Raw genomic sequence first — 13,319 nt, forward strand, 5'->3', positions numbered from 1 at the left:
TGCCTTGTCCTATGCCAAGTTTTCTTGTCACGGATTTCATGCTGCGTCCATATTTTACTGCTTCCTCAATCTTTTCCACGTTATAATTTTGAATATCCCTTACTTTCTTCTTGTTGATCAGTTTTGACAGTTCAGCTAATTCTATCTGATCTCTCGAGTTTGCCACTTTCATGGTTTCTCGTTTCTTTATTAGGTCCTTTGTTACTTGGGAGAGCTTACCTACTGGTTGCCTTTGTGCCTTGCCTCCCACTTCAATTGTGGGATCAGCTTAGTTACGGTACCTCTATGTTGTCCTCATCTTCCTGTTTTAAAGCTGCATATTTGTTTGCGAGCACCAGCCTGAATTGGTGTGCGTTTACCCTTACTGCGTCTAGGTTGGCTTGTTTCTTCTTGACTAATTTTACTCTTTTTTCTCTTCAAATTGAGAGAAATCCTACACCTCACTAACCTATGGTCACTGCACTTTACCCTACCTAACACTTCTACATCCCGCACTATGCTGGGGTCGGCAGAGAGTGTGAGATCTATTTCATTTCTTGTTTCTACATTAGGGCTTTTCCAGGTCAACTTCCTGTTGCTGCGCTTCCTGAAGAAGGTATTCATTATTCGGAGCCTATTACTTTCCGTGAATTCTACCAACATCTCTCCTCTAGCGCTCCTAGAATCGATGCCGCAGTTGCCAATTGCTTGCTCACCAACCTGCTTTTCCCCCACTTTTGCATTGAAGTCGCCCATGACTACAGTATACTGAGTTTGCACCTTTCTCATTGCTAATTCAACATCTTCATAAAACTGTTCTATTTCTTCATCATCGTGACTCGATGTTGGGGCGTAGGCTTGTACTACCTTCATTCTATACCTCCTATTCAGCTTTATTGCGGAGACTGCTACCCTTTCATTAATGCTGTAGAATTGACCAATGTTGCCCGCTATGTCCTTATGGACTAGAAATCCTACACCGAATTCTCTCTTATCTGGAAGACCTCTGTAGCAGAGGATGTGGTCGTTATTCAGCACTGTATAAGCCTCACCAGTTCTTCTAACCTCACTAAGGCCAATAATATCCCAGGCAATGCCTGATAATTCCTCAAATAGCCCTGCTAATCTAGCCGCACTCGAAAGGATGCGGGTGTTGAACGTTGCCAGGTTCAGTTTCCAGTGACATGGGTATTGGGCCTCTTTTAAATCTGCTACACTTGCCGTATATCTAAAAGATACCGGATGTTAAATTAATATCCCGTGATTACGCGTAGAACTGATCGTTTCTTTCTATTATTTATTTTTTTGTACTTGCTTGGCTCCTTCACTGCGCCAGCAGGTAGCGTCTCCGATATCTATTAATCAGAGATCGTGTTGGGATTAGAAATTGCCCAAAAGTCGGCATGGCGATTGGCACTGGGCGCCCACGGTAAAACCTCAAATGAGTCAATGCAGGGTGACATGGGTTGGGCCTGTTTTTAATTAAGAGAAACGCTGAGCAAAATTAGTTTTGAAGAGAGACTCAGGAACGTGCATGCAAAGAAATGGGGGGATAAAATGCACAAATATCTGCAACCTCAAAAGCGTGGACACGGTATGAAGGAAGAGGTTGGCGAGCAAGTACAGGGTTACTGAAAGTGTAAATAGACAACTTCAAGTCATCAAAAAGAAATTGAGAGAAACAAAGACGCTAAATTGAATATGGAAGCAAACAAGATCATGGAAATCTATAAGTATGCCAAAAAAAGAAAGGACAGAAAGTCTCGACGTTAACACAAAGGGCGGTGCCTTTCTACTTGAGTCCCGAGCTGGCTGACTAAGGACAAAAACACACACCGGAGGAAATACTTGCAACAAGTTGAGGCCTGTATATGCTGCAGCAAAAGTCCGGAGACGGCGCAGCACATTATAATGGAATGCGAGCAACAACCGCAGGTACTTTCCAGAGCGCTGGGATTCATAGCGGAATTGAGCAATAACTGGTCAATGGTCGAGGTGAGCAAGAGACGGCGGAAAAAAGAGTATTGGTGAGAAAAAAAAATGCACGGAAGAGATCGATAGGGTCGGGGTTGTTAAAGGCATAAACAACTGTACAATATACGAGTAGAGACAATTTTAATGAAGAAAAATAGATCAAGGAGAGATAGACTGCAATAGATGCAGTAAAACATGATTAGCTCAAGCAGGCCAGGCGACTATTTGTCGTCGCCCCGTTTCAAAGAGGATGCCAATAAACATCATCATCATCATCATCATCATCATCATCATAATCATCATCATCATCATCATCCGAAACCGGAAGTGCTGCCTGCGAAGTGCCGGGTGTCACTGTCCGCGGGCACGTGGCCGGCTGTCGAAAACTTTTGCGTCCGGTCCAAGCTCTGCGCTCACGGAGACACGAGTACCTGCGACGTGCGGGTCACCAAGTGTTGATATCGCGTGCACGCTTTGGCCTCTAGGTCCACTTTTTTTCGCTTCCTGAGATAAACCTTGCTCTTGGTGCCATATTCTCTGTTATATTATGGAAGTTCACGAGAACGTGCCGACGTGTCTATGTCTGTTTTTGCCAGCAGGTACAGGAAATATCCTACAAACGGCACACCCTCCGCCGTCAGTCGCGCGTGGTTGCTTTAGAAGTGGCAAAGAACCATTTCCTGCGCGTAGAAAGGTTTGGGGGAGATCATGCAAGGCTTTTGTTGTACACTCCCAGGAAGGTGACATAATCAAGTCACATATCACACGTCACATGCCAGAAGCGGCGAGATCGTCGAAAGTGAGCACGGTGCATGGGCATGCATAAATATTTGCACAGTTCCTTGCTTCCAGTCAGTCGTTCCAGTCTGCTATTGCTCCCACCGGGGAGGAGGAGGAATAAACTTTATTTAGAGAAATGAGCAGACAGTAAGATCGTCCGAGGTGGGCGGCGTCCCTAGTCCAGGATGCCTTGAGCCTGAGCCGATAGCTTGGCCCTGCTCACCAGGCGATGCTGGTCTTCAGGGCTCGGGCTTGTCAGCTGGGCTTCCCACTGCTCGACGGTTGGTCCGGTGATGGGTGGGGGAAAAAAAAAAGCGAAGGTCGTCAAGATAATGGGAAGTTGGCATGAGCAAGTAGTAGCATCATAATAATGTTGCGGCCTGTCCTGAAAATCTCAAAAATCCGCAAGAGTCACCCTTTCGTTCGTACGGATACCTTCAGCTTAAGCAAAAAAAAAAAAAAAAAAAAAGAAGAAGATGAAGAAGAAGAAGAGACCAAGCCGAGTGCCGCGCTCCGGCTTCCCTGAAATTCGAAGTCGGCGGTTTGGATATTTTTTTTTCCATATTGTAACACGCATGCACTTTTCACACGAATGAAATACCAGGAAAATGACCGTGCATTGAAAGCGCAGCGTTAGCTTGAAAAGGCCGAAGTTTAATAATATACTTGGGAAGAGCCACTGACTGCTGTGCGCTCGTGGCGAGCGCTTTGTTTTAATAACGGATACATAATTTCCTTTCTGAGTATTCCTTAACTTCTACGAGAATGGTAAAGGTGGGACGCATTTTTTTCCTACGGGAACATTGAAATACTGTTCAACTACGAGCTATAGGTACTACTAGGCGTGTAGCTGGCGCGAGAAGGGTATCTACGTAACGTTTAAAAGATGCGAAGCACATTCGGATCGCGAGGTTAACTTGTATAGTATTTTACGATAGATGAGTGCACCAAGGATATCTGGTACATATACCAACCTTCAAATTTCAACAATGAAAGGCAGAACTCCGGTGCTTGGATAGCGGATGTCTGAACAGGGCATCAGTTCGGCGCGAGTGGGCATTCTTCCTTTTAACTCAATGTCGTGTTTTGAACAGAAAATAGCTGCTCATAAGCGTGCATGTAAGTTGGCAAAATGCTGCATTCGTTGAGGACATTTGTGAACGGAAGTACATGAAAAATATGTGAGCTTTGAGCTTTCGAACTGCACTCAAGTCGTTCTGCCCGTGCATAGCAATGATGTAACGCTTCTGGTGCGCAGCTGATTATGCAGCAATTGACATTAGTTGTGTGTAACTACGCAACTACAAAGGCCCAGTTTCAACTGCCTTATGTCACGGCAAGATGAGTTGTTTATCCCCATCACACGGTGCATGCGCGGAGCGTCGAAAAACTCTCCGGGAACAAGCTTTCATGTTACTCAAAAGGAGGACACTTACAGGCAGTGGCGCACCGACGGGGGGGGGGGGGGGGGGGGGGGTTCGGGGGTTGTAACCCCCCCTCTTTTGTTCAACCCCTTTTCTTTCCTTGCGCATTTGGGTACTGCAACTACGATGTAAGACGCGCAATCGTCTGCACACTCACAAAAAGCGAATTTTTTGACAATTTCCCGTGAAGAAATTGAAATTAGTGCTAATTAGATGGTATTGGCAAACTGTCAACCCCCCCCCCCCCCCCCCCCCCCCCTGGCAGAGATCCTGGGTACGCTACTGCTTACAGGACACACCGCTCTTATTCAGATTTCAACGCTACACAGCTTGTTTACCTATTCTCCCAGGTTTTTCGTGTATACGAGAATAAAAAGTTGCGGAGGATCCCTTAACAGCAGCCACAGTTGTGCCTACAAGTCTGGCAGGTGACAGTGGTCTGCCTTTTCCCGTCCTTCGGCGCACCCTTTCTCCCACATTGTCCTCAATGAACTGGCGGTCCCTCCAAAGACCGTCTCGTCTCTTGGGCGAAGCGAGGAGTTCGGAAACTAAAAAAAAATATCTATTAACGTTCGGGCTGCAAGCGCCTCACGCCATGCTACACAGAGGGCACCACCTTGCCACGAGCGCTGGGATTTCTCGTTGCCGCAGGAGCAACGGCTGGTGAGAAAGCCGATGACGCCACGGACGTGCTCACGGCAGCGGTACGAAGAAAATGCTGCGTCAGTGGTGGAGGGAAGCGAGTGGCTGTCCATGAAGTGAAGTCAGACTGTGCCATTGCTTCTTCTTTTTATGTTTTACTTTTCGTTATCACTGCTTGGGCGCAGCGCTTGTGCCCGCCCGTTCTACAGAGTGAAGTCGTGTCAAAAAAGACACCAACATCAGCTTCATCACATGTACCGAGTAAACACAAGCGCACTGTACCACACTCCCCACTAGGCCACTACCACGCGGGAATTACGGTGCTTCAACGACACCGTCTGTCTGTAGAGGAGGGGCGTGGCTACTCCCCATTTCGCGCTTCGTTCCTCCGCCGGCAGGGGTTCTACACGATCGCGAGTCATTTTCTATCGTCTGCTAGTCGCGTAAGGGGCCGCGTTCGCGTATTTCGTTTAGTATTTCGCTGCAAACGCCTTTATAACGGGCAAAGTTACTTCTGCTGTGGCACTACTAGCTCTTTTTGTTAGCGTATTCAGTTGCCCGTGCTATTTGCGTTGGAAAAATGAAGATATTTCTTATACTTAACCCTCTGTTGGGTTTTGATTTGCAGTGTGGTCATCCAGGCATCGTACAACATCTTAGTTGGTGCTTTTCAGGAAGTTTTTCTGACGCCTGTACGTTTCTTGGGGTGGGGGGGGGGGGGGGGGTGCTGTGCTTGTGTTGTGTGTCAAATTAACATATTTGCACCGTCGTCTCGATTATGCTTCAGCGTGCAGGTAGCGATCGTGAGTACTGTGGGGTCTAAGCCGTAGTCATTGATTTTTGTACGGATGTATACGAGAACCCTCGGATTATCTCATTTGGGATTACGGCTTCACATAATTTGTTCGTCTCTTTACTCGTTGTTCTGCTGAGGAGCTATTTTTCTCGAGCTATTCTAGCTACCACGGGGATCATGGAACCGTTAATTTGTCGCTTTGTGTGCAGTTGTATACTGGCGTTTCATTTATTTTCCCCCTAGCACCCAGTGGTAGCATTCGATAGACAAGGTGGATACTTCTTAGTTCTCGGCATCAGTAGCAGATTAGAATATATATAGTAACCGCCCACAGTGCTGCAGTCTTCGAACCGCGTTTCATTCATGGCTTGGTGTGCACATCTGGAAGAATAGTGCTCTTATATTACATCAATGCATTTCGGCACATTATATAATTTAATAATTTGAGTAAACATATCCAATGGCCAGTCATAATGCACCTGCTCACTCATACGCTTCGCAAAATGTTTCCCAGTAAAAAAAAATCTATAAGCACTTTATCAGTATAATTCAGAAGCGCAATCCGAAGAGCATTTTGTCAGCGTGGCCATAAATTGTTCGGGAAACTGCTTCACTGTACTTCGTCCCGTTTGCGACCGTGAAGCCATGTCGGAAAGCTCTGAAACCGTAGCTTACACCACCTGGAGTTATGCAATTCTGGCTCCCCAGCAATCGCGGAAACGGAAAAAGTAACAAGTTCGCGTTCAGCACTTATCTCCTTGGTTGTGTGAACACAACATTTCTGTTTTATCGGAACTTCTCTCCATTTTTATAAACGCTCGCGGAGACTGCGCTTTAGAGTTCCATGCTTTCGCGCTGGGAAATATTGCCCCCTCACCTGTTGCGTCCTTAGCAAGAGAAACAAGAATCCCGAACAAGAAAGTGACGTGTTCCAAGGCTGAGACACCAGTCTATTCTTCCACCGTGTCCTTTTTGTGACTATAGGGCCACACAGATGGCGCCACAATGCCACAACATTTTACGTGCTAGGGTGTTCACACATCAGTCTTTACAAAGGGCGAAGCCACCGATCATCGTCAGCTTTGAGTTTCTTGCGGCGTGCTGCGGACTCTGTGGTTTCGCGTTGCGGGGCGATGATAACAAGAGGAGCGCGGTCAACAAGAAACGCGAAGCTGAGCAGCGTCGATGCGCAGTGAAGGGTGACTTGGAAGGCGGTTGCACACTTGCTCGTAAAGCGAGGATACGCAGCGATGAGACAGCAGCGGACCATGTCTTGCAAATAAGTATTTGGAGTTCAGGATGAGTTCGGCGTCCTATACCAGGTCTGTTAGAAAAGTATCCGACCTTATTATTATTTTTTTTTGCGAACACCTGGTGGATATGAAACAAGCGCGCTTGCATAAGCCGACCTTGAACCTTCGTGCGCATGCGCCAATTTTTCTCGCCTGCCGATAGCGTCCGTCGCTGCGACGCAGCGTTTGAGTGAGGTAGTGCGCAGTGCTTAAGACGATAGCGCTTAGGGCCCCGTGTCGCGGAAAATCCGGCGTCGGCGTCGGCATTGCAGCTCGCGGCCGAGAAAATCATCCCCAACCACGCAGGCCCTCCAAATATATTTTACCACCAAAGTTGCTCACACTTTGTCTTGCATTCTTTACAAAGTTATTCCTCGGAATTTTGAGAGTGACAGCCCACAAACAATTGCCATGAAACAAAACACCGACAGCGCATGCCTTTTATGCTAAATCTTCTCTGGCTGAAATATTAAAGGTGCAAACAATAAAAGAAGGCCGGCCCACGAAAGAGGTCGCGTTTCTACCAGAAAGCGCGCCTTCGTGCATAGCGTTCGCCGCCAGCGTTTCCCCGTAAACACTACGGTTACATAAGCTGCAGTTGCCGGGAAGGGTGAGAAGCAGTCAAGGATCTTTGAATGCTATCGCGTTTCACTCTTGAAGGCGAAGCTTAAGCGCCCCCCAAATTTTTTTTTATGGCAAGGAAAATGACGGAGCGACTGGAGCAGCGCTACTGCATCAAATTTTGCCAGAAACTGGGCGACAACCATGTGGAAACCATTCGGAAGATTCAGACGGCTTTAGGTGACGATGCTATGAGCAGCACACAGGTTAAGGAGTGGTACAACCGGTTTAAAGACGGCCGCACATCGGTGGAGAGCGAGCCACGCTCCGGTCGGCCATCAACACGCCGTAATGACCAGGTGATTGCCGAAGTGAACGCTGTGGTGACGCGGGACCGCCGTGTGACTATCCGAGAAATTGCGGAAGAGGTGGGCATCAGCACTTTTTCGGCACATCCCATTATGACCGAAGATTTGGCCATGAAGAGAGTTGTGGCGAAATTCGTGCCGAAGCTGCTCACGGTGGAGTAAAAGCAACTTCGTGTTGAAGTCTCACAGGACATGCTGGATTCCACAAACAGTGACCCCGACTTCATGAACATCATAATCACTGGTGACGGGTCTTGGGTGTACGGGTATGACCCGGAAACCAAATCCCAGTCGTCACATTGGAAGCATTCCACGTCACCAAGACCAAAGAAGGCTCGCCAGGTGCGCAGCAACGTCAAAGTGATGCGGACTGCTTTCTTTGACTTGTGCGGTGTGGTACACAACGAGTACGCACCACAGGGTCAAACAATCACCAAAGAGTACTACAGGGATGTCCTCCTGTCGCCTATGTGATGCTGTGCAGCGCAAGAGACCGGAGTTGTGGTCAACAGGAAATTGGCGCACCCATCACGACAATGCTCCTGCACATTCCTCGCACTTGATTCGAACTTTTTTAGCGAAAAACCAGACTCCTGTAGTTCAACGGGCTCCTTACTCTCCTGATATGGCCCCTGCGACTTCTGGCTGTTTACCAAAATCAAGAGGCCATTGAAAGGAGCGCGATTTCAGACAAGAGAGGACATTATGGCTGCAACGACAGCTGAGCTTAACTCCATCCCGAAAGAGACCTTCTCGGAATGCTTCCAACAACGGCAGCACCGCTGGGAGAAGTGTGTGGAGTCCCAAGGAGACCACTTTGAGGGTGATTAGGTTTCCAACGCTCCAGTTGTGCCAGTTTTTTTTCTTCGGCCAAAGGTCGGATACTTTTCTAGCAGACCTCGTAAACTCTGGTTTCGATCGGCCGTTTCTGCACTCTTGGACGTTCACGTTAACAACTTTTCGGGGGCGGAGCTTGTACCAGTGCGCAAGTAGTTGGTACTAGCTCGACATCGCTTTGTGACTTCCTCTGCCACGGAACGCGCCGAAGGAGTAAGGTTTGCTGGAATAATGACGCTCTTCTATTACTTAGAGGCAAATATAGGAGGTTTGCTTAAGTGATTAAAATGAAAACACTGTCTTCAAACTATCTTAAGGAGATTGATTAAAACGCGGAACTATACCTAGCGGCGCTGCCACACGTGCCCACCGGCTCTGTAGCTTTGGCTACAGGCCGCGGCTACATAGCCACAGGCCGCGAGTACAGGCGTCTCCGAATATATACATGTTTAACTACGTTGTGTGCTCTACTTGAAAACTGTTTCTAATTAAGAACGTAAACACAAATGAAAGCTTCGTTTAAACCAATTCCCACAGCGCGTGGGATCGGCGTAATTTGTTGTAGAGATGCTTTTCATTTTCCGTTCCCATTAGTGGTCCGGCGGAGTGGCTCATCTCGGCGATAACAGTGGCAATGACTAAGGGTAAAAAGATTGTAAGATGAGGTTCTTCATCAAATATGACTCCAGGGGTCGTATTTCGCGACCATTCGAGGCTTTGTCATTCTTTGGTATTTTTAAAATATGTATTTCTTAAATTCTTTTTCATTGGCTCGGACGCTATCACGCTGCTGTTATCACCGAGATCGGCTACTCGGCACGACGGCTGATAAAAAAAAATGTAATAGAGCGCTGCAAAATACGGCCCACCAGTTAGCATAAAGCTAGCAATAAAGGCGGTGAGAGCGGGGTCGCTAAGAAAAGTCATGTTTTACGATGGTAGTGTTTGTGGGTCCTTCCGAGTATGTTCATCTGGTTGGTGTTCGTAGCAAGTTTTGGATAGATGAAAAAGACCAGACCAGAGGTCGCTTTCACATGATTTGAAGCTGGCTCCACGCGCGATAATCGAGTGCGTTGCTTGATAATCACACCAGCTACTCCAAACGAAGCACCGAACATTTATACAGGTCCCACGCATAGTGGAAATCGGTGTGCGCGAAGCTTTCATGCGCCAACAACGCAAAATGGTGCATTACCACGCGCTGCAGATTTCATTGACGTCACTGTTCGTAACTTGGGTATTTATGTTTACTAGATCTATCCCTATAGGAGTGCTAGGCAGCGCCACTCAGGCTAACACTCCTAGGGCTAGATCTAGTAAACATAAATACCCAAGTTAGTGGACGAGTTGATGGCCGTCGCCTTAGCACAATTCGTAGTGCAACGCACGCGTAATGCGGAGGTTGCGGGTTCGGCTCCCGCCGGCGACTAGTTATCTTTTCGTCCACTTTCATTTTCGTTTTCTGCGTGATTTTCTACATTCCAATTTCAACCACACTTCATTTCCCCGATGCATTCCTTGGCTTCATTGCCTGCTGGCTTTATGTGGTCATGATATATATATATATATATATATATATATATATATATATATTGTAGTGAAGAAGAGAGACACGCTATAGTGGATACAGCGCTACTGGCTCTAAACGCTAGTGGGTCAAGCGCTCTCGCTCAGCAACGGCTCTCGTGCTGGGAAGCTGTTACTGCGGTATATACAGTGAAGTAGACGAACGTATGAAGCGATTTATTGACGCTTCGGCCAGGGTCCTGCATTCACCAGAATACTTCTCATGCTTATATAGCTTCTTATGAAGGCCGGACCCCCGGCCTAAACGTCAGTAAATCGTTTCATACGCGCGTCTACATCACTGCGAATACTTCGGCGATGCCAGAAACGTCTCTGGTACTTAACACACACGTACACACAGTCGTTTTCAGTAAAACGATGCCACGTAGCCACATCAATCAAGCGATCGCCCGCGAGAATCCGTATGAGTGCTGTATACGATTTCCACAAGTGAGGTCTGCTGCGTGCTTGCGTTTCCCTTAAAGCACGGACAAAAATGACTCGGTGATGCGTTTGAATGCTACAAATAGACACAAATGATCGCGGCACTGCTGTACTATCACTCTTATTAAATTGGATTTTGCAGCCCATGAATCCGAAGAGTGCACTAGACAGAGGCTCTTGCGCCGCGAGCGTACGATCGTCTTGTTCTTGCACGAGTTCCACGATTACGTGCTGACATAATTACGAAATCGGAATACAGCGCCTACAGTAGCTTTGTTAAGGCACAAAACGGGAATGCTGTACGTATTGGCCAGCAAGCTTCATGAAGCCCATTTAAGCTTGTTTAGAGGATCTCTGGCCTCCCGTCGCTAGCAACTTAGCTGTTGAGAACGCACTCTTCTAAGTTCTCCAGAAAAGGAGCTGCTCGAAACAACAATGACCACCTTTTCTTCTTCCCTCAGCTAGCTGTGATCAGCGGGAGACCGAAAGCAAGGGGGTTCCGGACGCCCAAGGTGAGCATGGTAAGCAGCGCTCTCTCACACGGCGTTCGGGGAATAACGTCGCGCTTGTTTTTTGCTTTTGAGGAAGCGTTGGCTCAGCCGTGTGCTGAAGAAGGGCCCTGGAACATCTTCCAGCTATAAAAGTGCACAGGATGCCCAGCAGGCCCTGTCCCAATGTACATTTTCTGGACACGCTAACTTGGTTCGTTGAAAACGCATCTGAGAGCACTGCAGAAGTTTGCAAAGGAGTCGTCGCGTTGTTTCGTTACTTGTCGAGTTTTTCGTTCTTTTCTTTTCTTTTTGTTTCGAATCGGGGGAAAAAGCACGACATAAAAGATGGGAAAACGAGAACAGAAAGGGAGATTATGGGGGCCTTCCACATAATTAGGCAGAAGAAAACTTGCGTCAGTGACACTTATCTGAGCCTCACTGATAAAAAGATGAGTTTCCTTAGCGGGGCGATGTGAGTTTAAGTAGATTAGGCGATGTAGCGGTGGTTGTTTGCGCATGAGCAACGAAGCTTGCCGGAGGGTATATGTTGTCTTTCTACTGTCATACATTTCAGTTGTAAGTTCCGGCCTGTCCCGTCGTCTTCGTCATGGTTTGGTGTGTTTACCGATGGTTTTCTCTTACCCTCCGTGGTTGCTCAGTGGCTATGGTGTTAGGCTGCTAAGCACGAGGTCGCGCGATCGAATCCCGGTCACGGCGGCCGCATTTCGATGGGGGCGAAATGCGGAAACACCCGTGTACTTAGATTTAGGCGCACGTTGAAGAATCCGAGGAGGCCAAAATTGTTCCGGAGTCCCCCCACTACAGCGTGCCTCATAATCAGATCGTGGTTTTGGCACGTAAAACCCCATAATTTAATTCCTTTTGTCCTCTACGAATCACTTCGTGCGGATTGGTTTTAATGCATGTGTGAGAAGATATAACGGTCGAACAGCGTTGTAATGAACGAGACAGTCTGCGCGGTGTCTGTGGCTCGTCTCCGTGGCGCTATTACTCATCTAAATTTCAACCTGGTGTGTCTGAGTAATATTTGTCAAACGCGACCCCCATTTATTGGTTGCATGTAGTGGCCGCGCTGGAGGAGATGGCACGCCGAGCAAGCCCACTGGCCTCCTCGGCGCTGGCGCCCCCGCGTGGAGGCTTCCCGCGGCTGCTGTGGCTTGTGCTGTTGCCGCTCAACACGCTGCTGTTCTTGACAGTGCCAGACTGCAAGCGTAACCGCTGGCGCAACTGGTTCCCGCTCACCTTCCTCATGAGCACCGTGCACATCTCGGTCTTCTCGTACTTGCTCGTCTGGATAATCACCATCATAGGCGAGTACCTCGCATTTTACAGATGTCGCTGGCACAAGCTCCACGGTGTCTCGTAGGCGTTGAACGCAAGCGACATTAGTCGCGCAGGTTGATGAAAATATATCACAAAGTTCACACAGACCAATCATAATGTTATTGCATGTTTACTATACAATTCTTTGGATAGAGAAGAATCGGATACGGTACCACAGCTATCACTCTGCTGTGGATTCATAAGGAATTGCAGGTTTGTTTCTTTAACCCTGTAATGACCAAAAGCAGTTCCACAAGGAAAATTAGAGCAACTCGTTCAGCTTTATTTGTGGCCATGAAGAGCGAATTTGTAAAAAGAAATGAAATGTTTTGTTAGGGAAAGCTCAAGTAGTATAGTAATAACTAATAATTGGTTTGCTGAAACTACCTACAACTGAAAACTCGCTCTATATAACGTATCAAAACATTACTGTTGGCTATGCTTGTTTCCTGTGTTTAAAGCGGAAGCAACACTTCTGTGCCGCCTGTGGCTCGGCGTGGCATTCACGAACGCCTATTCCATCCGCATTGGAATGGCCGACTGCCCTGCTTGCGACAACTGTGGCTGCGAGGAGACAATCAAGCACCTCCTCTGTGACTGTCCCCGCTACAATGTGACAAGAAAAGTGCTCGCGACTGCGCTTGAAAAACGGGACGATTGCCCCCTCACAGAGGAAAAAGTTTTAGGGCACTGGTCAAGACGGGCTTCGGCACTCAAGGCCTTAAGGGCTCTGCTGAAGTTCTTAAGGGCTTGTGAATTGTGCAAGTGAATTAATGAAAGGCTAACAAGTAAGCATCGCCACTATTGTTTCAGCGGGGGAG

The 13,319-nt window shown here is 47.7% G+C and overlaps 1 protein-coding gene across 3 annotated transcripts in view; it reads left to right on the forward strand.

The window, feature by feature from the left end:
- The window catches only part of LOC119457510 (probable sodium/potassium/calcium exchanger CG1090), a 102,204-nt gene that overhangs the window by 73,676 nt on the left and 15,209 nt on the right, over nt 1-13,319 (forward strand). For 2 of the 3 annotated variants that reach the window (XM_049665156.1, XM_049665163.1), the window contains exons 6-7: nt 11,129-11,184; nt 12,240-12,485. In XM_049665156.1, the coding sequence (XP_049521113.1) occupies nt 11,129-11,184; nt 12,240-12,485 (302 nt within the window). The remainder of the gene's footprint in view (nt 1-11,128; nt 11,185-12,239; nt 12,486-13,319) is intronic. The other variant, XM_049665167.1, reaches the window with a different exon arrangement.

Source organism: Dermacentor silvarum, chromosome 1, assembly GCF_013339745.2.
Source record: "Dermacentor silvarum isolate Dsil-2018 chromosome 1, BIME_Dsil_1.4, whole genome shotgun sequence".
Classification (NCBI taxonomy): Eukaryota; Metazoa; Arthropoda; class Arachnida; order Ixodida; family Ixodidae; genus Dermacentor; species Dermacentor silvarum.